This window comes from Anabrus simplex, chromosome 1 (assembly GCF_040414725.1).
Source record: "Anabrus simplex isolate iqAnaSimp1 chromosome 1, ASM4041472v1, whole genome shotgun sequence".
Classification (NCBI taxonomy): domain Eukaryota; kingdom Metazoa; phylum Arthropoda; class Insecta; order Orthoptera; family Tettigoniidae; genus Anabrus; species Anabrus simplex.
The window spans coordinates 1,191,067,693-1,191,093,048 of NC_090265.1; the positions used below are offsets into that span (position 1 = coordinate 1,191,067,693).

Sequence of the window (25,356 nt, forward strand, 5' to 3'; positions counted from 1 at the left end):
CTGTGTTATTTATTTTACATGTAAGTTAAAAGAACAACCCATAAAAATATCACAAGTATAATAGGGATTTTAAAACAGGAACTTCTCAGCAGCTTATATTTTATTGTTAAGTTTGTAAAATTTACTTTCATTGTTACCACTGTCACTGTTTTTCAATAAAGAGCCCATTGTAACAATTAAAAATTAGGTAAACAAGAATCACAATTTTGTAAGTAATTGCTATGTTAAGAGGTTAAGGTTTTGTGTTGCTAAGACCTCCTCAGGATATTGCTGTCCTCTGGTATGTGGCCTAGGAATTATACCTTTTGGACAACAAATTCACATTTATTTATTTTGAGGGTAATCCCATATTCACTTAGTCTACTCGGAGAAGTCTGGTGCAGGTCTTTCAATTTGACACCGTACAGGTGACCTGCACGTTTGTGAGGATGGGGCCCTATCTAAGATTAAATCCAATGCTGAAAACATCACAAACAGCCAACCACGAGCCATAGAAATTACCTAATGAAAGTTAAAATCCCCAATCCTACCAGGAATTGAACCTGGGGCCCCTTGAACCAAATGCCAGCATGCTAACCATTTAGCTATGGAGGTGGAAAGGGCACAGATGAACAGTATAGAAGCCTCCATCATCAGTCACCAACTTAGATGGATTGGACATGTCCAAAGCATGAGTGGCAATAGACTACCTTGGCAGTTACCGTACAGTGAACTCAGTTCTGGCAGGACGACTTGCAGTGTCTCTCTGTGCTCTTCATGGTCTTTTTGAGCTGATCCTTGTAGAGTTACAAACATCGACCCCAATACATGGTACACACTATCTGAAGGTCACCCTCGCTGGTGTGCAACCACTTCCACTGCTGTCCAGCAGTTGGAAACAAAGCATCGAAAACTGCAAACAGAGGCTTGTCATATAAGAAAACTCAGACAAATTCAACCATGTTCACACCCCTCTCTCAAGTGTACCAAATGTGGTCGCATGTTCTATGCAACGATTGGCCTGTTGAGCCTTAACGTTATCTGCACAAAGTGGACTAAACACGAACTGCAGGTGAAAAACGTATACTCAAATACGAATAACGGCCACTGCCGCCGCAAACAGAGGCCCTGTAATATCAGATGAATATTTTTTGAAAAACTGCTGAACCAGATGTGATCCCCTGTACGTGGTTTAAGATTGGCATGAGAGCACCAGTCGCAGAATACAACTGCCAGGGGAGGGGTTTGAATACAGACTTCTGAACTGACAGGATTGCGCCAAAGCAAGTACGCTACAGTGACACTGGCTGAAACCAATGGTGTGTATGTGTTTGATTCCGATTTTTCGGCATGGCTCTTAAGCCATTCTTAAGTCACGTGGAATTTAGCAACAGTGCCGCACAAAGCCCATGTGAATTCTCCTGTGAAGCAATCTGATTGGCTAACTTCAGCAACTGATAAAATAATGGTGAAATATATTGAATTATTTCCTTCAAATTAATTATCAGCATGACCAACTCTCTAACGCTCATATAACCAGTTCACCTTTCTCTGTAACCATTTTTAATTGATATTTGACATTTCTACGAATTCATTAACCTACATGCCTAAGGAACATTAACCTATAAGTAACAAACATGCAGTCACATTAAATATTGCCTACACATTGTGTGCTATAGAAAACAATAAATTGTGTACTTGTTTATATAATATTAGTGATAAAGAACGTGTGCGTTTTAGATTTAGTTCATTTTTAAAGAGAAGTGTCTTAAAGGAAGTGATTTTCAACAATTCAGTTCCGATTATCAACTGGAGGATCATCTTGATCTGTTAAGCCAGGTACATGAATTTCCTCGAAGACTAAATAATTTCTGTTAAATCTTTTTTCTTCCTCTTTTTCTTTCCTCTTCCGAGAGGGGGTCATCTTCCTTTGTTTGCATAGCAATATTATGAAGTAGAGCGGTAGCCTCCATGACAGATGATGATGTTACTGATGTTTTTAGACTCAGTGATAAGGCCGGAAATATCCTTTTCCAAACTCCATATTGTTGTTCAACAGTGTTTCTTGTCTTAAAATGGGCTCTGTTGTAGTTTTCCTTACCCTGATATCATGGATTTAAGAATGGCGTAAGAAGAACAATCTCAGTATGGTTTAACCTGCAGTGATAAGGCAGGAGACGTAGAATCTGCCGACCTGCTGCTTTTGTCATTTCATCTATTTCCTGCTTATCATACAGGGCCCTTTGTGACAAAAGATGTGCAACAATTCCCACTTTAACATTCCATTCTCAAAACAAGATTTTTTTTATGTAACCATCGTACAATGTCACCTTTTCGCCAAGAAGCCACCAATAAGATCCTCACTTATGGGAGTGATAAGCGGCATTATCCAGCACAATCAAGGCACCTTTAGGAGTGATGGTGGTGGTGATTATTGTTTTAAGTGGAAGTACAACTGGGCAATCAACCTCTATTAACACTAATTGGAGGGGAAAAGGAATGAAGGTATCGGCAAAGAAAGGGAAGGGCCATGAAGGGCATGAAAATTAAAGACTCCCTTGGCCTCAGAAACCTAATACCACTGGGGTTGGAAAAGAACAAGTGTTGACAGAGGTAAGTCTGATAGGAAAGATGAAAGCAAGGAGCCTGACAAGTAAGTGGAAGCAATGCCAGACTCGCTAGGGGAAGTATATTCGCCAACCCACACTTCAAAGTTCAGAGCCCCTAGCCCCACTCACAGTCACCTCGTACGACTGGCAGGGATAGCATGGATCTATTCTACCGCACCTATCCAATGGGGTGAAACACTTTCACCAGTGTTCGGCAACAGTTCTTCCGCAAACCACTTTTCATAAATTTAACCAGTCATTTCCTCATGGTTGCCTGCTGTGATTTTGTGGTATAAAAGTGTTAGTTCAGCATCTGGAACAAAACCATGTTCATTACCTGAGTGAACTAACACAAATCGTGGTCCTTGGCCTTTCGGTGTCCTAAGTCCCAAGCTCACCCCTTCAATAGCATGCCATGCACTTTACACTGTCGTATCCTTCCATTAATTTTTTTTTCTCAATGTCTACCCAACATTTACTCAGAATTTGTCTTTGTAAATTATATAATTTATTTTGTGCTATTAAACATCTCCCTTAGATATCTGGTCCTCCAATTAATAATTTCATTGGTTTCGATGAAAGCTGCTTTATTACGTGTTAAGTAATGGAAGCCTATATCATGTAAGAAGTAATAAAATGTAGTTTTGGAAAATTATGGCAAAGAATCATTTCCATTTACCCAAGCCAAAATTGTGTTCAACATTGGTAGTATGTTCACAAATAAGACAGTGAATCACCCAATGCACTCCACTACACACAATATCATCATATTTAATTTTCCTTGCATTTTTCAGAAATCCTTCTCTTTTTTGCTTTTTCTTGATGGGAATTCGCAAAGGACCCTATGTGTGTACATTCCTTATAGAATAGATTGTTCTTTCAGAACAACCAGTAGCTGTAGCCATTTCACTGACTGTGCTACTTACATTACTTTAAAAAATAATCCAGGACACTCATTATAACACTGCATTCTTTCCACTGAGTTTACCTACGGAACTATCCTTCTTAATATGGGGATCCACTGTACATTCTTCTGCCTTTGTACTTTGAACTAACGCACGAGCATGAACTCAACACAAACACAATCCATTTGTTCTCAAGAATTGTACATCTCTCACTGATTTTTATTTTATCAGTATTATATTGCAGATAAAATGAACACAGCACTGAATGCGACTGTCTTAAGATTTAAATGTGCACTGTTTGTGAGATTCCTATCGGCAGTTCGGTCCACAGTCACGTGTGAAACCAAAACTAAGGAGATGTTCTTCCTGTCACAAATTAAGAACTAAGCAAGTCAAGAATTTGGGATTTGTTTTAAAAATAACTTCCATATCCGAAGACCATTTGTCTCACTTTACCCCCCCCCAATGTAAAGTCAATAGCAAAGATACTGGCCAGCAACTGACTTTATCATGCTAGCACATAAAAATCTCTGAACATGACTGAAGAGAAAGACATATACTGCATTTTCTTATCTTTCAAATTTAAAATCAAACATATCTATGTTGTGCTAAAATGTTTCTTTACCAGCAGTGAAAAAATTACAAACATAATGAATACAAAATAAGAGTTATGGTAGGGTAAGTTCTATGCAATGAAGATTTTGCATCTGGTGTAGCTTTTCATTATATTAAAATTTTCACCCTCAAAACATTTTTAACATTATTTTTGTTAATGGCATCAGATGCAGCTTGAAAGTCTGTACATAACTCAATATTGATCCATTTTAATAGATAACATTCAGATTTACAAAAACAAAACGTGGGAGAAGGATAAAGACGAATTATCCCATTACTGCTGTACTGCATTTTATGGTAATGTACAAATGCTCTATAGGTACATTATGCCCATAGAATGTTCATAACTTAGTTTAAGGCAATAATCCAGTTCTTCTTACTGATGTGTTTCAGGCCAACTTCAACATAGAAGAATACCTCACAAGTCTAGGTTCAATATATGGAGATCTTTCCCAGTCCTTCAGAATTATAGGTAACTTTGTGGCAAGTGCTTTGCAGATTACTCGAACATTCCTGACAACAGCCATTTTAGAAATATCAGTTCCTTTGCTCTTTCAATTGTAGCAATTACATTACGCTCAGCAGAAGACGGCTACTGACTGTTTCACAACATTCCATTCATATCTTCATATCCATTCATGAGCAGCAAAGAACAGCTTAAAATGTTCCCAACTTAAGACTACAATATTTGCATAATTATAGAAGTAACTATATCCGAGATACACAGGAACGGTAACCAATATTAATAATAGACTACTTTCTAAACAAAATGTTCTTCTGTTTTACTCACCTTTCTCACATTGACAGCGATACTGTTCCCAGTCAGGTACGCAGTTACTGTGTGGAGGACACTTGTCCCGTTGAGCACAATGATCCACACCAAGACAACCTTCACCAATGTTCTCTCGCACCATTGGTTGCTGTAGAGTTGACTGTTGTGTTCCAACTCGAACATCCTGTTCAAATGCAAGATAAGTATATTAACAAAGGAAAAGAACATTTATTCCGGATACTTAATGCATCAGTTTTCTAGCAGATATTTTAGATTCAGGAAGTTAAATGGACTGTATCACTGCTGATCTATCCAAAGTTTTTGATATAGAATACCATGGGAGACTGCAGACAAAAATAAGTGCTACTGGACTAAACAAAAGAGTGACTGAATGTGTAGTTCAATTTCTAGAAAATAGATCTCAGATAATTAGAGTAGGTGAAGCATTATCTGATCCTGTAGTATTTAAGAGGGGAGTTCTAACAAGTTTTATTGGACCTTTATGTTTTTATATACTGTATATGTAAATGATACAAGTAAAGAACTTGAATTAGAGATAAGGCTTCTTATGAATTTTGTTATACTGTATAGGGTAATAAATGAGTTACAGGACTGTGAGCGACTGAAAAAAAAATCTCAACGATGTTGTGAGATGGTCAGTACAAGACGATCTGATGGTAAATGGGATGAAAAGTCAGGTTGTAAGTTTCACCAACAGGAAATGCCCTCTCATTTTTAATTACTGTGTTGATGGGGTGCACCTCATTGAAATTACTGTAAGTACCTAGGTGTTAATACACTAGCGGAAATGGAACGTGTTACACTATGAACACCTTGACCGAATGCCACCAAGCTGATACCCCAGTATTTTCAAGCCTCTGAAATATGTTGATTAAAATTTCATCCTCATACAACCTAACTATTAGTACAGGAAAACGCCATTCCTAAAACTGGCGACTGGTGTGTGTACGTTGGGTGTGTCTAACGTTACTGTCTCTTTTCATGTAGAGATCGCAGCACAGCATACCTAGAGGACGTGCAGCTTTCGGACTTTTTTGAAAAGTCGAGTCATTGGCATGAGGGATATGGGAGCATTAATTAAGTGTGGAATTTGCGTCAACGATTCTATCGTCAAGGATAACAAAGGTATCGTCTACATACGTGGCCCAAAACTGTACATTCACGAATATGTTGTTATTAATAGCCATGTGTTCTAAAGAGTCAATGTATATCTCCGCTGGGATCCGCCCCATCATTAACTACAGACCTAGCCCGTTATACAAACTAACACAATTTATTCAGAAATTTCTTACGAAAAATTATAAATTCTTGTCTAACAAATTCGTAAGAAACACCATTGAGGTGATTGAAAAACTACATAAATTTGAAGTACAACCCTTTCACTCTTCTGATATAACTAATATGTATTTTAGCATTAACACTAAAAAACTTCTTCCCATCATCCAAAATAATCTAAACACATTCAGTGGTCTTAGTAAGCTTGAAATTCAAGACTTCATGACAATCTTAAAATTAGTAGTTAACAACAATTTCTTTCCCTTTGATAACTATACAGGGATAACTATACAACTATACAAGATGGTTTGGCTATGGGGTCACCGGCCTCAGGATTCCTAGCGGAGATATACAATGACTCTTTAGAACACACGGCTATTAATAACATCATCTTCGCGAATGTACAGTTTTGGGCCAGGTATGTAGATGATACCTTTGTTATCCTTGACGGAGAATCGCTGATGCGATTTCCACTCTTAATAACTTAAATAATTTAGACCCCCTTATCAAATTTACCTTGGAATCAGAATCTAACAAAGCATTACATTTCTTGGACCTCATGATAAACAGACTACCTTCCTCATTAGATTATAAAATATACAGGAAACCAACTCAAACAGCGACTACCATTAGAAAGGATTCTTCACATCCTAATGCACATAAGTGTGCTACTTATAACAGCATGGTAGACAGAGCTTTTAAAATACCGTTATCTAAAGAAAACCTAAACAAAGAACTGAACATTATCTGCTCCATTGCCAAAATCAACGGATATGATAATACGTTCATAGAACGAATCATCAATAAATTCAAACACCGACCAAGATCAACGTTAACAAAGGAAAGATTTAACCCTGTTACTTATTCAACCCTCACCTTCAGTGCAGACATATATAGTATTGTCAATATTTTTAGGAAACATAACACTAAAATCTCATACTGTACCAACAACAGAAACATGGAAATTGTACATAACGCCAGGTCAATGAATAAAACTAACATCTTTTTAAAGTCAGGTGTCTACCGATTCAAATGTAACAACTGTGATTCCTTATACATCGGACAAGCTGGAAGGAACTTTAAAATTAGATACATGGAACATGTCAATGCCATCAAATACAACAGGTTTTCGGCAGTTGGCCAACATAATCATGATTCAAATCATAGCTTCAACACTATAGATCAGGACATTGAAATTATCGGGAACATAAGCAAAGGCCCCACTCTTGACGTTACGGAGAACTGCTTTATTCATTTGGACCAGTTTTTAATACCAACTTTAACCTCAATGAAATTTTGGAAAAAGCTAATATCCTCTTTGACTTTTTAATTAAATTAGCTAGAAACATCAAAGTTTCAAACAAGCATTCGATATTTCACACTATGCGCAATACCCTATCACGCTACAAGCCCACACCATATTGCCCCTCTGATCCGCCTTAAGCACCTCCCTCTTCTGCTATCTCTCCCTTTTCCTCCCCACTCCCAATTACCTGCTCTGTTTGCATCTCCTCTCCACACGGTAAACTACACAGCACGCAGAGCAAGGTGAGCCTCCACATTTAATCATACAGGTCATTCTTTTGCCTTGGTCCATTAAGCCCCCATATCTAAATTAGGTTTCTTCTTTTATTCTTCAGGCTCCACAAATTCCCAACATACCACCTAATTACGTAGCTGTAACAAAAGTATTGGAAGACGTTGCTGAGAACAACAGCACTGCTATATAGTCCTTAAGTGACACCATACAGAGGAGTAGTTTTATGTGTCCAATAAGATTTTAATGTGTACGCCAAGTTTTTATCACATCCTTTAACCTACCACTTGAAAGTGCCTCATCTACAGAAGACTATTACACGATTAATGTGTTGTAAAAATTCATCACCACATTAGAATGTACATTCACACAAGACTTTTACATGTGCATACATGTTGCAGAAACACACCAAATATTTTATAAAACCCTCATTTTTAAAATGTGAAACTGTTGTCAAAATAATTTTATGTGTCACTATGTTTATACATTGTTATAACCTATTATGTATTTTGCTAGTATTGTAATTTAGGCTGGTGACGACGCTTCAGAAATGTGTCAAAACCGGTCCCTTGAATAAAGACATGTTGTAAACACTATCCTGTACAACATACACTTTGTATTGAAAAGGTGGAACCCTCACTGAAATTTCAACTTTTGAGCACTGTATTATGTACCTTGTGTTCTGTGGTTTATTTAATGGGGCAGTGTATTATGATGCTCTTACTTAGTTACTAGTGTAGTGCAGTGTACAAGTTTGTATGATGTATACTTGTAATCCATCCACTAAGGTAAATTTCTGGGAAGAACTGGTAAAACATGAATTCCCATTCAACAAACAAAAAATGAACATATTACACAGAAATGATTCAAAATATAAAACACATTTACTAGTTGACACAGTGTGCAGGAGGAATGCGACACACTTTGGTATGACTGTGATGCTTCTACAGCCAGTGAATCATCCAATATGTAACTTACGAGAGCACAATGATGAGAACAGTTCAAGTGCATATGAACCTTCACCGCCCAGGAAAGGTCATCACAGTGTGGAAGGACAACTTCAATGGACAAAGTGACATATCTATAGAAAAGTTAAAGACCTGAACAGCAATATGGCTACAACTGTCCGTAAGTACAAGATATCTTGAGAAAATGTGTATCATATCACTGAATTTATGAATAAGGGCAAGTCACATTCTGTTAAATTAAGAAGACTGTGGCAACTTATGTTTAAAAACTTTAATGATGCTAAGAAGAGTAGAATGTCATTGCATTATTAGCACTTACTGGCACTTAAAACAATGGGTTCTGCAAGCTGCTATGGAAGTAGATAAGAAATTTTTCAAGTCTAGCAATATATTTATTGACTGCTTTAAACAGCACTACAGAATATCTTCTCGAAAAATTACAAAATATTTGTCACAAAGAGATGATGAATGTGAGGATGTAAGACCATGCTACTGCATTTCTTCAAGAGGCAGAAAAAAACGAAAGCGTGTTAAAATATTAACAGTGATGAGACAATGTTTTTTTTAAACTTTATGTCACACCGACACAGAAAGATCTTATCGCGACGATGGGATAGGAAATGTCTAGGAATGGGAAGGAAGTGGCCATGGCCTTAATTAAGGAACAGCCCCAGTATTTGCCTGGCAAGCTCACAGCTGCGCACCCCTAACCACACGGCCAACTCGCCCGGTAAAAGACAACATTCACATGCACTACAACTACTACTGTTTTGGCCTCTTAGGACCATGGTTAACACTTGTTAGCTATTCTGAATTTACAGTACTCCTTCATCTTCATCTTCACTCTTCAGACCACTTTGAACCAGGTCGAATTCTCACTCTTTCTGAAAGATCCTTTAACCGGTGAACCAGAACCTGAACCAACTTCTTTCTTGAACCAGTGTCTCAAAGACACTTATCAGATCCTCCTTCACTGCAGTTGCCCATGGAGTGGCACATTTCCAAGTCTAGAGAAGTTACTCTTCAAGACATTCTCATGTTAGGCATTCGAGGCAGATGACTGTAAAACACGAGATACCAATTCCTCGTAGCCAGTGAGGGCTTTTCAAATTTTGAGTACAGCTCTGCATTTGACCTCAGGCGATATTCAACAAATGTCCACCTCTGTGGCGTAACGGTTAGTGCTATTAGCTGCTGTCCTCGGGAGCCCGGGTTCGATTCCTGGTACTGTCAGAAATTTAAGAATGGCAGGAAGGCTGTTAAGGGACTGAAATGGTATATGCAGCTTACCTCCATTGGGGGTGTGCCTGAAAAGAGTTGCACCACCTCAGGATGAGGACACAAGTTTACCTTTTTTTATCTCAGAATTTTGACATGAGCCAAGGATCTTCCTAAGGAATTTCAACTCTTTCACTTGGATCCTCTCTATCTCAAAGAAGTGAATGAGGGCCAAGCATTCAGCAGTATAAAGACTTCAGGACAGGACATACTACTGTGGTGTAGTGGCAGCATCGGTCTACCATGAGATTGATCTGGACTGATAAATGGGTTTGCAGAAGTGAAAAGCTGTTTCCATGCATTTAGCCCAATACAGCTTCTTCCTCTGACACATTAAAGAAATGAAGATATTTAAAGTGAATACAAAGTTTGGTATCTAGAAATGAAATGGTATTATGGCAGTCAGACATCATTACTTCAGTCCTTTCAAAAGATATTTGGAGATCTACAGCTTCAGCTACTTCTTGTTATGTTTCAACCTGGAGGTGGGCAATGATGAGATCATCTGTCATTAGGACTACATCATCTGCAGGAGTAAGGCAGTCAATGTTCACTGTTTTGGATCCACTGCCCAGCGTAATACCATTATTGGGTGGTCTGTTTATCCTCTCATGGATTACCTTTTCAAGAACACAGTTGAAAAGAACAGGCGAGAGTCCAGTACCTTGTTGAATACCAGTCTTAATCACAAAGAATCTAGGTATTTCCCCCATGAATTTCACTTGTGTATTAGGTGTTGGTCAAAGTTTGTTTGACCTCCTTGAAATCAACAAAAGTTAATACAAGTTGTATGGCACGAAGAGATCTGATTTTTATGAAACTCTTTAGTGAAAAGATCTGTTTATGGCAGGAGTGGGTCTTACGGAAGCCAGCTTGATATTAACCAATCTGCAAGGATTCAATGCGACTTTGAAGTACTATTGACAGGATTTTATAGGTGCCATTATCATCATCATTATTATCATTGTTGTTGTTGTTGTTGTTGTATGCCCTCAATTAAAGTACAACAGAATACAGATCAAACATGTTTTGAGTATGAAATTACTGGAAATAGGACTTTAGCAAGTACAGGTGAAGTCTTGTGAGGCAAGTGTATAGTCCATTGCTTTTATCACCCATTCATACACACTCATTGGTACGTATATTTGGAAAGAAAAGAAAGGGAAAAGTACTTATGTTGCCAAAAAATGACAAATTTGAAAGAAGTGTGGTCAACAAATAAGAGTAAATACACAACCAAAACTGATAGTAGAATGTACCAGTAGTGATAAAATGATATCTAACTATGTAATTTCATGGCTACAAAATTATTTTGATGCAGGAATTACAAGGCTCATTCCTTCTTCCTTCTTCACTAGGCTTGGTAAGTAACAGATTTTATTCCAACTGTTCTTCATGTTCAATATTCAAATGTTCTAGACATTAATTTTCACGTCTCAGGAAGCTGAAGTGTAGATAACTGTGATGGAAATGCTTTCATGGTGTGTTCCTGATGTCATGATAAACTATGCGTTGAACATATTGTGTTCTATAGCTACATTACTATTACTATTCTGTTTTACAGGTTATTTGCACTTATTTTTATTTTGTCCAAATAAGATGGTATTTATTATTAAATACATTCCTGCAACATTTGTAGGCTGCCATAAGGACAAAGAGTACCATAACCAATAAATATTCCATCTTTTCTTTTTGTTCTTTTTCAGTTACCGTATTTACGTGCATTAGACCCCCTTGGCTTTTTGAGGCAAGGAAAATGAAAAAATAAATCATGCATATAAGACCCCCCCCCCCAACGTAATTCATCAGAGAAAAGCGATTCCGCTTCGAAGCAGGTACAAGCCTTATTGCAGCTCCGATGACATCACATAAATTTGTAAATATTTTCGTCTGTACTACCCGCGCAATGCAAACACACATCATAAAGTAATGAGGTATATCTGAGTTTCATAATTAAGAAATGTCCACCTCTGTAGCGTAGGCCTACTTCAGCTATGATTAAACCGCACAAATAGGTGAATAGTTTCGAGTCTGACCCACGCATTGCAAACACACATCAGTCATGCTATGTCTGTTTTCTGTAGTTAAGAATGTCCGCCAGTGTAATGAATAGCACAATTAGCTGCTGTTCTTGGGGGCCTGAATTCGATTCTTGGTACCATACTCCCAAAGATTTAAGAATGGCAGGAACGCTGATATGTGGTAAAAATAGTATATGCAGCATTAAAAAAAAGCTGCACCACCTTGGGATGAGGAAACGAGTAATTTAGTTTAGAAATATTCACGGTTGTTGCTATTAATAGAGCAGGCGAGATCATTAACAAAGTGATTGTTTAATATCTCGTAACTCAGGCCAATATGCATAAGGTCATTCATTCTGATGTAAAAGAAATCATTACACAAAAGAAAGCTGAACGATTTCAATGACAAGTTTATAGATCTTCATTTTTGTGTTATGAAGAATGGAAAAATCAATAACTTCTTTCCCAGATTAGAAATGCCAATCAGACACTAATCAATTTCAATATACCTAAGAATTTAACATCCATACTAAAGACAAATCAAGTATTATTGTATGCACAACTCAAAGCAGGAAACAGACGTGTATCATTATATGTTCAATAATATTATTGTAGCATTTTACCATCTACACTGAAACCTCGTTAGTGTGTTCCTCATTAACATGTTTTCCCGCTCAGCACATCGTAAATTCAAAATCCCGATTCTCATCATATTAAATCTATATAAAAATACCTCACTGATCACATCACAAATTTTTGCTATTACTGCTCAGTACGATCACATTTTTCCTAACCCTGAAAATGTCATTTGTCATCCCTTGTGGAAGGAACATGATTTCCAACTCGGGTAAGAGCCTTCGCCACAGTTGCTTGATGACGGGAAGAGGACTTGAATGCTTCAACTTCACAGGCAAAATTACAGATTTCGGGGAGCAAGCCATTAGCTTCAGAAATGCTCAGTTTTGCTTGCCGGTTAGCAGTGAAACTGCAGAATAACACAATGAGCCTGTTTGTGCTTGCATTTTGCATTCCATTCAAAAGTTAGAAATGTATTTAGTGTTTAGTTGTACAGTGAAGGGTAGCAAATATTTGTCATGCTTAGCCTACGTCTGGAACATAATCGTGTGAAGTTGACCAGCGTGGTGCATATTTGTCATGTGATAGCCTAATTATGGATAAGGAAAAAGTCTTGAAATTCCTTACTAATGAAGACAAAATTAAAATTGTCAGCAAGTCGACTGGCGTCCACATCTTTTTAAGATCGCAGAGTTGGCGTGAAAGTTGAAAATCGCACCTTCCAGTTTCGACTCGATCACTCGAATCAGTCTTGGTTGGTTGAAGTTTTGTTTGATTCAAAATGGCGGGAAGTCATTCTGCTGCAGTGTTGCAGTCGCAAATGGCCGAGTATAACCTCCAATTCATTGTCTAAGTGTGTAACCAGAAAAATAATGTTTAATAACCCATTGGTCCAAAATAAAAGGCTTCTACTAACATTTGTTTTAGAAAGAGAGTAATCTGCAATAATACTTTGATATTTTTGTGGGACCCATTCAAATGTTTTCATATGTGTTGTTTCTAACACTTTTCAGTGTACTACTGTTATTTTATAAGCCCCAGCGAAATACGTTTTCATATTTGTTCTCTCGTGTTTTTCACACCTTTTAATACTCTCTTCTCATAGAGTTTTCGCTGTACCCACGGATATACGACGTAAAATTCCATTATGTTGGAAAAAAATCGTATCTATATAGTGTTTCCATATCCCTGTTGGATAGTTGTTATTCGTGTATTCAGGAGTACGTTTTCTTGTTTAACACGTTCTTTTTCCTTGTCCCCTGCAGAAACGACTTAGCGAGGTTTTACTGTATTAAGATGATTGTTTCTAAAAGCTTGCAGTACTCTTATAAAAGTTCTAAGTGTTTAAATGTGAAAGGATTTTTAATGAACTGACATCATGACAAGAGGAAGAGTGAGAGCGGGGGAGAAAGCTGGTGAGAGTTGTAGTTGTATATCTATATGTGCAGAAAAAAGACTTTTCTATACCTGTGAGATTCTTCAGTCCATGGAAAACTAATTCAGGATAAAATAAATAAAATAAAATATATTTTGAATTAATTTTTGACAGGCCAAAGAACCTCTGTCTTATATGTGTTTATTGTTTCATAAGACACCAACAAATCTTCAATACCATCTTATATTTTGGACAATATGGTATATTTGTTTATTTAATCAAACTTTTTTTATAAGTGGGCTAAAAACAATAACTACTTTAGGAAATAATTATTTATCAAGTACTTAAGGATGACCAAATTACCTGAATACAGCCCTCAAAATAGCCATAGTCAGTGTTGAGGCTGCCCACCGTACTGTCAGGTCCGCCAATAAGGATCTTGCCCACATACAATCCCTGCAGTTTACTGGCCACTGGCATAGTCATCTCACGCTGGTTATAATCCAGGTTGATCCAGATTTCACCACTCATCCACTTCACTTCAATATGATGCCATTTGCCATCACTCACAAAACCATTGCGTAGGGTGAACACCTCACCATTGTAACTGTACTGCACCTGTCCACTGGCCAACTAGACATAAAAGGACATTTATTTTCACTATTACTGTGGAGAAAGGGTGTAATGAACAAAAGCCCTATGAACTTACTCACAAGAGAGCTAAAAGACTTCACAACTGTGAATCTGAATCATTTTGATTTAATGTAACTTTCAAAAAGTTCTTCAGTCTACCAAAGCACAAAGAACAATATAACATACCTTGCAATATAATAACAGAATGACATGTTTCGTTCTACAACATCCTAAAATTCTATCAAATCACTTTTAAATATAGACTTCTTGTTATCCTCAGTGTCTGAGCCTGGACTGATTTCAGATCATTGCCTTCTATTGTGGCTTGCTAAATTTTTGTAAATGTTCTCTTTTTTCATAAAAACAAAATGGACATCCTACCATTAGGTCACATTCCATTATGTTGGTGAGTCGAAACCTCAACTAGTACGCGAGTTGCACTTACGTTACAATACTATTTATTATTATGAAATTCAGCCTCTATTTATGTGAAGAGACACTCATCGACACATAGTTTGCCTTTGTATGGTAAACTTAAAAACATTTCGTCATGTAAAGTGCTACACAGTACATCATATATCTCTTTCCTTCCAAATCAGTCCCCACAGATTCTGCAGCTCTGACAGGGTCTAATCTTCCTACCTGTTGTGAAATGATGTAAATTCTTTCACATTACTAAATAAAACTACGAGAGAATGAAAATCTAACTAAATGCAGTCTAAATGCATGCCTAGCTCATTTCAGATTTTTTATAATTTGCCAAGCATAACATGAGGATCACATCCTTGGGGGAGCCTGTTAACCCCTAGAGGGCACGTCCCTGAGTGGTGGATAGGGGGACCCTACAATTCAGTAGGGCTGGTTGAAATACCCAATACAACCCGCGGACAAACAGGCAGCCCAGTTCCTGGGGGCTTTAAAATACTGGGACACCCTCTCTCCAGGGGTCATGAATATGGACGGCCCAAGCCCAGGTTATGGGTGAAGACCCCAACGTCATCAGTGGCGGAGAAGGTGGACTTCGGTACGGCATCCAATGCAGAAGAAGGAAACTTGTAGCGTCTGTACTCCAGAGGAGCAGCTACAGAAGATGTCTGTACTCCAGTGGTGCAGTCTAGAATAACACCTGGCAGTAGGTATAAAATGACTTTGGGAGTGATGACCCCATCGCAATAATAGCCTATATATGGTATGGTAGGGCGTCCCCTGCTTAATGCGACGTGCAGTTCTCAGGGTACTGGGGGAACTGTGAGAAATGGGCGACCAGTAACAACATTAAGACAGGAATAGTAAATCTTATGACCCTGACAGGAAAGGCAGAGGAAGTAGTAGAGAAGGAGAAGGTGGAAATGATGGGGAACTGATGAAGTGAAATGGAAAAGTAATGGAAGGAAGAAATTGAGGAAAAGATACACATTATATTGAAGTGGTCGTCAAGAGGCAATAAACGGATTGGGACTAATTATTTTGAGGCAACTGGAGAAGTATGTTGAAGTGGTAGAATGTGTGAGTGACAGAAAATGAAGATTAGACTAAAGATGAAGAATCAAGTGATGGACTTCATACAAGTGTATGCACCACAGATGGGAAACAGGGAAGAAGTTATTTGAAGGATTCTTAGAGAAAGTAGAAAGAGAAATTTCAGGTGTGGAAGTGATTATTATGGCAGATCTGAATACAAAGGTCAGAAACGAGAGACAAGGAAAGGAAGAAGTCATTGGACCATATGGATATGGAAAAAAAGAAGGAGCAGAAGGAGAGAAACTAGTGGACTTCTGTCAAAGGAATGGACTTACAGTGGTTTCAAAAGAAAAACAGCAGGAATCTTACGAGATATGGGTGGGATAACAGAAGAACAAAATCAGTAATTGACTACTTTTTGGTGGAAAAGGACAAATCGCAGGAAGTTGATGGATGTGATAGCTTTTTCAGGCAAAGCATTTTATGGGGACCATAGAGTTGTGGTGACAAAATTACGGTGGGGAAAAATGGAAAAACTAAAAGAGACAAGAGAAAGCAAAATAAAAGTATGGAAATTGAAAGAAAAAAATGTACAGGAAGATTTTCGGGAGAGATTGAAGCAACAAACCCCAGTTACTGAAGTGGAAAATGTAGAAGAGGAGAGGGCCAATTTTAAAAAGGCATTTGTTAGTACAGCAGAGAGTGCTTATGGCAGGACATCTACATGAGTGAAAGAAAAAGAGACACCATGATGGCATGAGGAAGTGAGGAAAGTGGTGAAAGAAAAGAAGACAGCCTGGCGAGAATGGAACAGAGATCAAACAGAAGAAAGCAAAAGGAAGTATCTGAACAGCAAACAGAGGTGTAAGAAGGTGATAGGAGAAGAAAAGAAGAAGAAAAGAACTTGCACAAACAATGGAAGATGTAAGTGGCAGTAAAAGGATGCTGTATGGACTTATAAGAAAATGACAGAAAGAGTTACCACAAAGCTAGTGAAAAAGGAGGATGGGGAACTGTTAATACACCCAGAAGAGATAAAGAGAAGATGGAAGGAGTATTTTGATAAGCTACTGAATGTGAACAACTGTACAAGAGAGACAGAAACAATACAGTGTGAGGACTCAACAACAGAAGACATGGACAATGCTGGATGGTGCTGGATGGTGCTGGAGGTGGAGTTAGTAGTACAAAAGATGAAGATGGGAAAAGCAACAGGGATGGATGAAAACAGTGTGGAAATGATAAAAGCTGCTAAACCTATTGGTATGCAAGGGTTGTACTGACTACAAAAGTGTATGTGGAAACACAAATGTGTACCAGAAGACTGGAAAAAAGGGATAATAATACCACTATTTAAGAAAGAGGACAAGAACGTTTGTGGTAACTATAGAGGAATCACACTTACATCACAGGTAGTTAAAATAGTGGAAAGGATATTAGAAAGAAGAATGAGAAGAAAGATTGAAGGAGAGTTACAAGAGGAACAATATGGCTTCAGGACTGGCAGATCTACAGTAAATCCAATCTTTAGCATGAGACAGCTGATGGAAAAGCACTGGGAATATGGAAAGGATCTGGTCATGACTTTCATAGATATAGAAAAGGCATATGACAGTGTCACCAGAGAGAAGGTTTGAGAAACTATGCTTAACCCTTTCGCACTCAGCGCCGATCTATCGGTGCGAGAAGTTATGGCGAGAAAGCTCACGGCGCCGATACATCGGCTCTGTCCTATTTAAGGATTTTGGTCATTTGCGTGGCTGTTAAATCGTAAGAGTTGATCGTGACGGTACCTTAAAATGTTGAATTTGCGTTTTACTCAACAGATATATCCACCAGCTCTACAAAATATTTTTATTTTCGACAAATGAAATCTGTTGACCGTGAATGTTTATGTTGTGGTTATTTGAAGTTATTTTATGGATCTCTTTTGGTTGGCTTATGAATACAACAAGTTGATCTTGCTACGAGTTTTGTTTAGTGTTTATTTCGTTTCTTTGGTATATAGTGTGTTCGATGTACTTCGTAAACTACAATTTTACTCCTTTTCATAACTCCGTTGTTCCACGTGCTTGCGTCATCCTTTTATCATAATGGCCAGGCCATATTCAAGGCCGAATGAGGCCGATATCCTTGAATTTTCAGATGATTTAGACAGTAATAATGACCTTCTTTTGCCAAAAGTGATTCCCATTATGTGGGAAATGACACAATCGCAGCTGCTCACCATGCATCGGACCGCGAGGACCTGATATCGATGACCGTTACATGTACAGTGAATAACTTTGTGCCATGCTTCATGAGTGAATTGCAGCACACGCATCATATTGATATCAAATTATTCAGAATTAAATGTTCTTTCTTTCACGTCTAAGAGTAAAGAAGGAAGACGCAATAATGTCTCATTTTTCTGTCATTGAAAACCATATTTTAAAAATTTATTTTCAAAATTTAATAATTTTTTGGGGGCTTTACCAATAACAATACGTCTTAGGTATATTCATTTCTGAAATGCTCATAGTTTCCTGTATTAGTGTGATTTATTTTATTTTAATGTGTGTTAAACTGTTTACGTGTTGAATTTTTGTAATTTGCTTTGGAAAATCACAAAAATTAGTTTTAATGTCTTCGAGCAAACCCCTGCATATAGGCTGAGTGCCAAAGGGTTAAAAAGAGACTCAGAAGAGAAATGTTAGAAATGGTGCAAAAATGTACAACAACTCTGTTAGTAGAGTACTGACCCCAGTTGGAAAGACAGAATGGTTTAGGAATGAGACTGGACTAAGACAGGGGAGTGTGTTGTCACCTATTTTGTTTATTATGGTCATGGACAAAATTGTAAAGGAAACAAAGGAAGCTTATGGAGATAAAGATGATGTTGTGATCTGGGGAAAGGACAGCAAAGAAGTGCAACAACAGCTAGATGTACTGAACGAAAAAATTTGAGAAGTATGGCATGAAAATCAGTACCGAGAAAAGCAAGACTATGGCGATGTCGAGAGGGGAAAGGCAAGGAAAGGGCACTGTGAAAATTGGAAGTCAGAGTCTGGAAATTGTGGACAGCTTTAAATACCTAGGAACTGAATTAATGCAAAATGCTAGGGTGGACATGGAGATTAGCAGGAGGGTACAGCAGAGTAATGCATTCTACCAAAGTGCAAGAAAACTGTTTGGAGCAAAGAAGTACCAAGGAAAAGTAAAGAAATAATGTACAAAATGTACTATGTACCCATATTGACTTAGGCAGCTGAGACTTGGACTTTGACTAGCAGGCAAGAGAGTAGAATTCAAGCCAGTGAGATGAAATTCGTAAGAAGTATGATAGGAAAGACAGAGTGAGAAATGAAGATGTTAGGAAGGAAGTTGGGATAGGAAAGCTAAGTAACAGAGTTGAAAAGAATAAACTAAGGTGGTTTTGACATGTAAAGAGGACGGAGGAGAATAGAATTCCAAGACAGATGCTGGAGGCAAAGTGTGAGGGTAAGAGACCAAGAACACGGTCGACTGAATCAGTGAAGAGCGGCATAAGATGACAAAATTTAGACTCGGACAAGATTGTGGAAGAAGAATGGTGAAAGGAAAGAGGAAGATGGAGAAGTCTCATAAATACCCCAACCCGGCAGGAGCTGGATAAGGGGAAATGATGATGATGATGATGATGATGATGATGATGAGCAGTATCATAATGGCATAATGGCTATGCTTGGGCAGTGAAACTGGAATAAATCAAAATTCCATTTTATCAAATAAAATGCATTGAAGCACTTAATTTATGATGAATATTTCATTTCTGCTATTTTATAAAATAAAATGCATTGAAGCACTTAATTTATGATGAATATTTCATTTCTGTTAATGGACATAAACCTGTATGCTGGACTGGCATATCTGATAGGTCACTTGAACGTCAAAGTCTGGGAGGGGCATTGAGGAAAGTGACAATATGGGAAATAAGACTTTAATAATCCTGAAGAGGATTTTAAATGTGTAACTTGTTTGCATTTCCTTTCTGAAGAAGACTGAATGAATGATGGAGCCCAGTGAATTACTCCACTATGATGTCTGTGGTCCCATGCAAATCACCTCAAATGGGAATGCCTGCTATTTCATAACTATAATCAATGATCCAATCAGGTGGTGCAAAGTCTGATTTCTAAGACAGAAGAGCAAAGTGGCCTAAGAGTTTTGAGACTTTAAGAAGATGCTGGAGATGCAGAAGGATAGGAAAGTGAAACTATTACAATCCAATAACAAATTCTGGGATTCAACATCATCTCGTTCTCCCAAATAACCCCGAGCAAAATCAGGAGGCAGAACAAAAGAACCACACAGTTGTTGAGATGGTCAGGTGTCTTTTGACACAGTTGGGACTTCCTCCATCCTTCTAGCTAACAACATACAGTTTTGAAGGTACACAACTGTGAAAGTAATCAGGTACAAATATCTAAATACTGAGGTTTATTAAAACATATGATCACACTCTACATGGAGTGTACAAATCCACAACACAGCATAGGCAGACATGTCATCATGGGAGGATAGAAAAGGTCATGTTTAAGAAGGTATATTTTAAAGAATACTTATCAAGAATTGTATTTAAAAGAACATTAAGTACTTTCTTTGCATGCACAGAATAGTACGTACAAAATTAAATATTGTAATCAAAGAAGTTATTCAGGCACTTAAACAAGAGGCTTTATTTTTACTTACACTTAGCACTGCTGAGCTGTTCTGTCCTATTTGGATGCTCATAAGGAAAGTGTCCTTCTGGAGAGTACGAACTGATAGAGCATTGAGCCATGGCAGAGAAATTGGTCGCAAGAGAGGGTTAAATGATACAACACCATCACCTTGAAAGCGCCATGGTGGTTTGATAGCTGTAATGAGAACATTTCTGATGAATACTATATCACACAAATTTCACAATATATAAGTAAGGACACTTAACATTGTCAAGTAAAGTAATCAATAAATGAGAACAACTCAAAATCTTGAGATATTTGAATGTATCTCTTATATGCAACTACTATTTTTAAGAGTTTCAACTGCTACCAACCATCTTCAGCATAAAGGAATAATGGTTAAAATATTGCAAAGTTTGGGCTGGGAAGACTTGGAAGGAGATAAGCTGCTCGACGAAGTGTTATGTACAATTTATGAACTTCATCATATAGATCTGTATTGGTACAGGTAAAACTAAGAAACAATGTTAGGTTTTGGTCTACCCAATCAATACACATCACTTTACAAGTGAAAAACTATTTTATTAAAAAACATATTAAATATATTTAGGAACATGTTTCGTCCCTGTTTGAGACTTCATCAGCCATAAAATCATGTGGTAGATTACAAGAGTCATTGTTCAGAAACTGAAAAAGATGGAAGAACCCAATGCCTTTTTAAAGACTATTTGAGAAATGCAAAAGGTATATATACATACATTATTTACATAAATTGACCTCACATCTTGCAAAAACTTTTGTTGTCTTCAACGCTAAAAATGAAATATGACTTGAAATATGACATGCCTGCCATAACGTCTCGTACGGAATACAATGTCCATTGTTGCTGTCCGTATTTAAAAAGGAAGTTCCTTTATGAACTGTTGAGAAAATACTGGAGAACAGATATACACATATTTAATGAGGTAATTTAACACTTCTTGCAAACAATCTTAAACAATCGCTTAAGTGTGGCCAGTGTCCAGTATTTGGGAGATAGTGGGTTCGAACCCCACTGTCGGCAGCCCTGAAGATGGTTTTCCGTAGTTTCCCATTTTCACACCAGGCAAATGCTGGAACTGTACCTTAATGAAGGCCACGGCCGCTTCCTTCCCACTCCTAGCCCCTTCCTGACCCATCATCGCCATAAGATCTATCTGTGTCAGTGCGACGTAAAGCAACTTGCAAAACAGAGTTTTTGCAGTAGACAGAAATAATTTAAAACATTCTACTTACAGGGCGAGTTAGTAATGTTTTTCTTCTACCAATAATTACTGCTTTACTTTATTTCTAATTTTACATTATAGTATGGTATGCTGTATGCCATCTGTATTACATTGCATATAACACAGATTATGCTAGTTATCAATCTATCAATCGTATACTCACTTGTTGTAACACCATCAATAATAATTTATTGTTGCTACTGGTTTGCTATATTGCAATTCATGCTAATGATTATTTCACAATCAGATTGCACGAAATTTAATACGTCAAAAATTTCCATTACAAATTCTTCCTCACCTAAAAGACCCTTTCTAGATTTATTATAAAAAATTGAAAAAAGTGAGTCTATTGCTGCTGACTGAGATTCAACTTCTTTACCACTTCCAATACTTTTCTGAACTCTAACAATGTTATCTACAAATTACGTTACAAAACACTTAACGATGGATGGTCGACGACTTCATTATTCATATTAGAAGTATGTAACTACACTGCTGGTCGAATATAATGTCCAGAAATCTCAGTCCTTGTTCTTGAATGAGAACTGCTAGAATAAGTTCTGAACTGGTTCTGAATTTTGTGGAGCAGGGTGAATTCACAACCAGTTCTAGACTTCCATTTGAACAGCATCTATGCCTCTGTGCATGAGTAGCCAATACAGAATCGATTTGGTATCATGTTGGAACACACCTATTAAAATGCAAAGTGTGCTGTGCTGTTAGTGTAGTATTGCAAAAGACTGCACTGTGAAACAGAATCCTTGTCCTCCTTTGATGAATTATGTTTGGGAGGGTCTTATATGCAAGCTTTAATTTTTTAAATTTTCTTTGTCTCAATAAGCCAGGGGGTGGGGTGCTATTATACAAGAAGGTCTAATAAATGAGTAAATACAGTACCTGGTCTCAATATCAGATACCAATCCCTTTATTTCGTTCCCTTCCCTCTACCGCAGCCCTCTTCTCTACTATGCCCCGTAAGAGCATCAAGGATTCTACCTATAACAGACACTAATGTTTCCACACCACAAACATTGTATTGATAATTCTCAATTTGAATGATATTTTCTTTCCTTTAATTGTATTACCTGGTAAGCTTATACTCTCCATCTGATCATTTTAGAAGGTATGAAAAATTATGTATATATATCCAAGAGCATGAAACAACACAAGACTCTAAAACTAAACAAAGTATCAATCGACAAAGAGTTACTCACCTTGACTACAATCTTTGCCACTCCATCCTTCAGTGCACTCACAGAGGTATGTTCCCCAGCCTTCGATGCATTTGGCTCCATGGTGGCACGGATTAGACTGACAAAAAGCCCTCTTCTCAGGACAACCAGCTATAGTCCCATTGTCAGCAACAAAACTAAAAGAATAAAATAAAAATAATAGATTCCTACAAGAAAAATATGAAAATAATATTACAGGTAATCTGCACATATAATCACAGTCTATTTGATTTACAAGTATATATACGATGTAATGGACTCTTGAATACAGTCATGTTTCTGAGATGATTTTCTTTAACCTTTATGTTCTGATGGATTGAGAAATGTTAGATTTTTTTTTTTTTTTGGCTAGTGGCTTTACGTCGCACCGACACAGATAGGTCTTATGGCAACGATGGGATAGGAAAGGGCTAGGAGTTTGAAGGAAGTGGCTGTGGCCTTAATTAAGGTACAGCCCCAGCATTTGCCTGGTGTGAAAGTGGGAAACCACGGATAACCATCTTCAGGGTTGCCGACAGTGGGATTCGAACCCACTATATCCCGGATTAGTTTATAACACACCAGCATGACTTCACAAAACTAACAAAGACAATGATAACCCACACAGCATCTTCCAGCACATTATAATCGATATTAAACTACTATGAAAAAATTAATATAAAACGTCATTTGGTTTAAAATACTATTTTAGTATATTATTAACAAAGAATTGTATACCTACCCATTGAGGTCCACAAAAGCATTATCAATGTACAAGTCACTGATGCAGCCTACAAAATCTTTGGTATGTACTTGAAAGCTAGTTGGTAGAGAAGGTAAGCCACCAATCTGCAGTGGACCAGTCAGATCCAAGAAACGATGACAAGTTTCCGTAAAGATGGCACACCTGAAGAATAACAAATAAGGCAACATCAAGATCAATAACTATTGTATTTACCATTACAAGAAATTTAAAAATTGATTCCTAGAAGTCGATAACATCAATACTGATATCATACAGGAAAGTCAAGTGTCTGCAATGGAGTGCTGTGAGTAGAAATTTACAAGTTGGGTGCTCGATTCCTTTCTTCTTGTTATTGAAAGTCTTATGTACCTTTCTTAAGCTCATACTGCACACAACTTGTCTGTCTACTGACATGGTAACCTCTAACCAACAACACAAATAAATATTCTTGGAATCACAAGTGATTCACCAACTTATTACTTCATTGTCTTTATTTTGTTACGGAGATTTTTATGTTCATCTATATTAAACTCCTCCCTAATATATCATATTACGTCATAGAAAAAAATTTGCTTTCCATCATATATCGTACTAAGTCGAATTTGTGTTTTAGGAGCGTATACCTCTGCCATCTCTTGGTGAATTTTTGAGTTAACTACTGGCACTCTTAGCATGGAGGTTTTAGAAAAGATTACTATGTATTTTAATGTTTAGTGATCTTTGGACAGTAGTTTAATGCCTTTGGTAACATGTGACGCGGGGTATCGCGGCAAGGTGGCACTCGATGTAAACAGAAATAGTATGAAATAATCTTCATGGTGATCCGTATTGATGAACAATTACAATTAGAATGAAAATGGCAGCACAGAGAGAGGTGAGTTGTGTTCTGGATGAGGAAATACTGTATTTGATGGGCAAATGTGTTGATTTGGGAGGTTATACCGATGAAAGTGATAACTACAGCAGTGGAGGTAGTGATTTGGAAATACTGTAGAATTGAAGGATTTGAAGGTGAGGAGAGTGAAATGCAGGAAGGTTATGGACCTCCGCTGGCAAAGATAGCTCAACGAATTACGCCTACGCCTTTACAATGGTCTAATCATTTGGGTTATATGGCACCCGATCACTTCACTGAAGATCTAGGTATTTTCCAAAACTTACTGGTACGATCAAGTGAGCTAGACTATTTTTCATTGTATTTTGGCAGACAATACATATATATATTTGTCCTAACAGAACTTAATGACTACTTCTTGAGTGATATGATATCTTGTTCTTTGATATCAAATTGCATGACAGTTGGTAGATTTCAGAGATGAAACCAGTATTTTCATTTAAGTGACCCAGATAAATGTGTGACCGATAAAAGTGATCCCATATATGGCTATATTTACAAAGTAAGTCCTGCTTTAAATGTAATGATTAAAT

The 25,356-nt window shown here is 37.4% G+C and overlaps 1 protein-coding gene across 1 annotated transcript in view; it reads right to left on the minus strand.

Moving 5' to 3' along the window:
- stan (Protocadherin-like wing polarity protein stan) overlaps positions 1 to 25,356 on the minus strand; it is a 302,411-nt gene that overhangs the window by 165,645 nt on the left and 111,410 nt on the right. Inside the window, exons 17-21 of the mRNA XM_067138004.2 lie at positions 23,926 to 24,090; positions 23,187 to 23,341; positions 20,736 to 20,902; positions 14,295 to 14,564; positions 4,899 to 5,064 (exon numbers count right to left, since the gene is read on the minus strand). Coding sequence (XP_066994105.2) covers positions 4,899 to 5,064; positions 14,295 to 14,564; positions 20,736 to 20,902; positions 23,187 to 23,341; positions 23,926 to 24,090 — 923 coding nt within the window. The remainder of the gene's footprint in view (positions 1 to 4,898; positions 5,065 to 14,294; positions 14,565 to 20,735; positions 20,903 to 23,186; positions 23,342 to 23,925; positions 24,091 to 25,356) is intronic.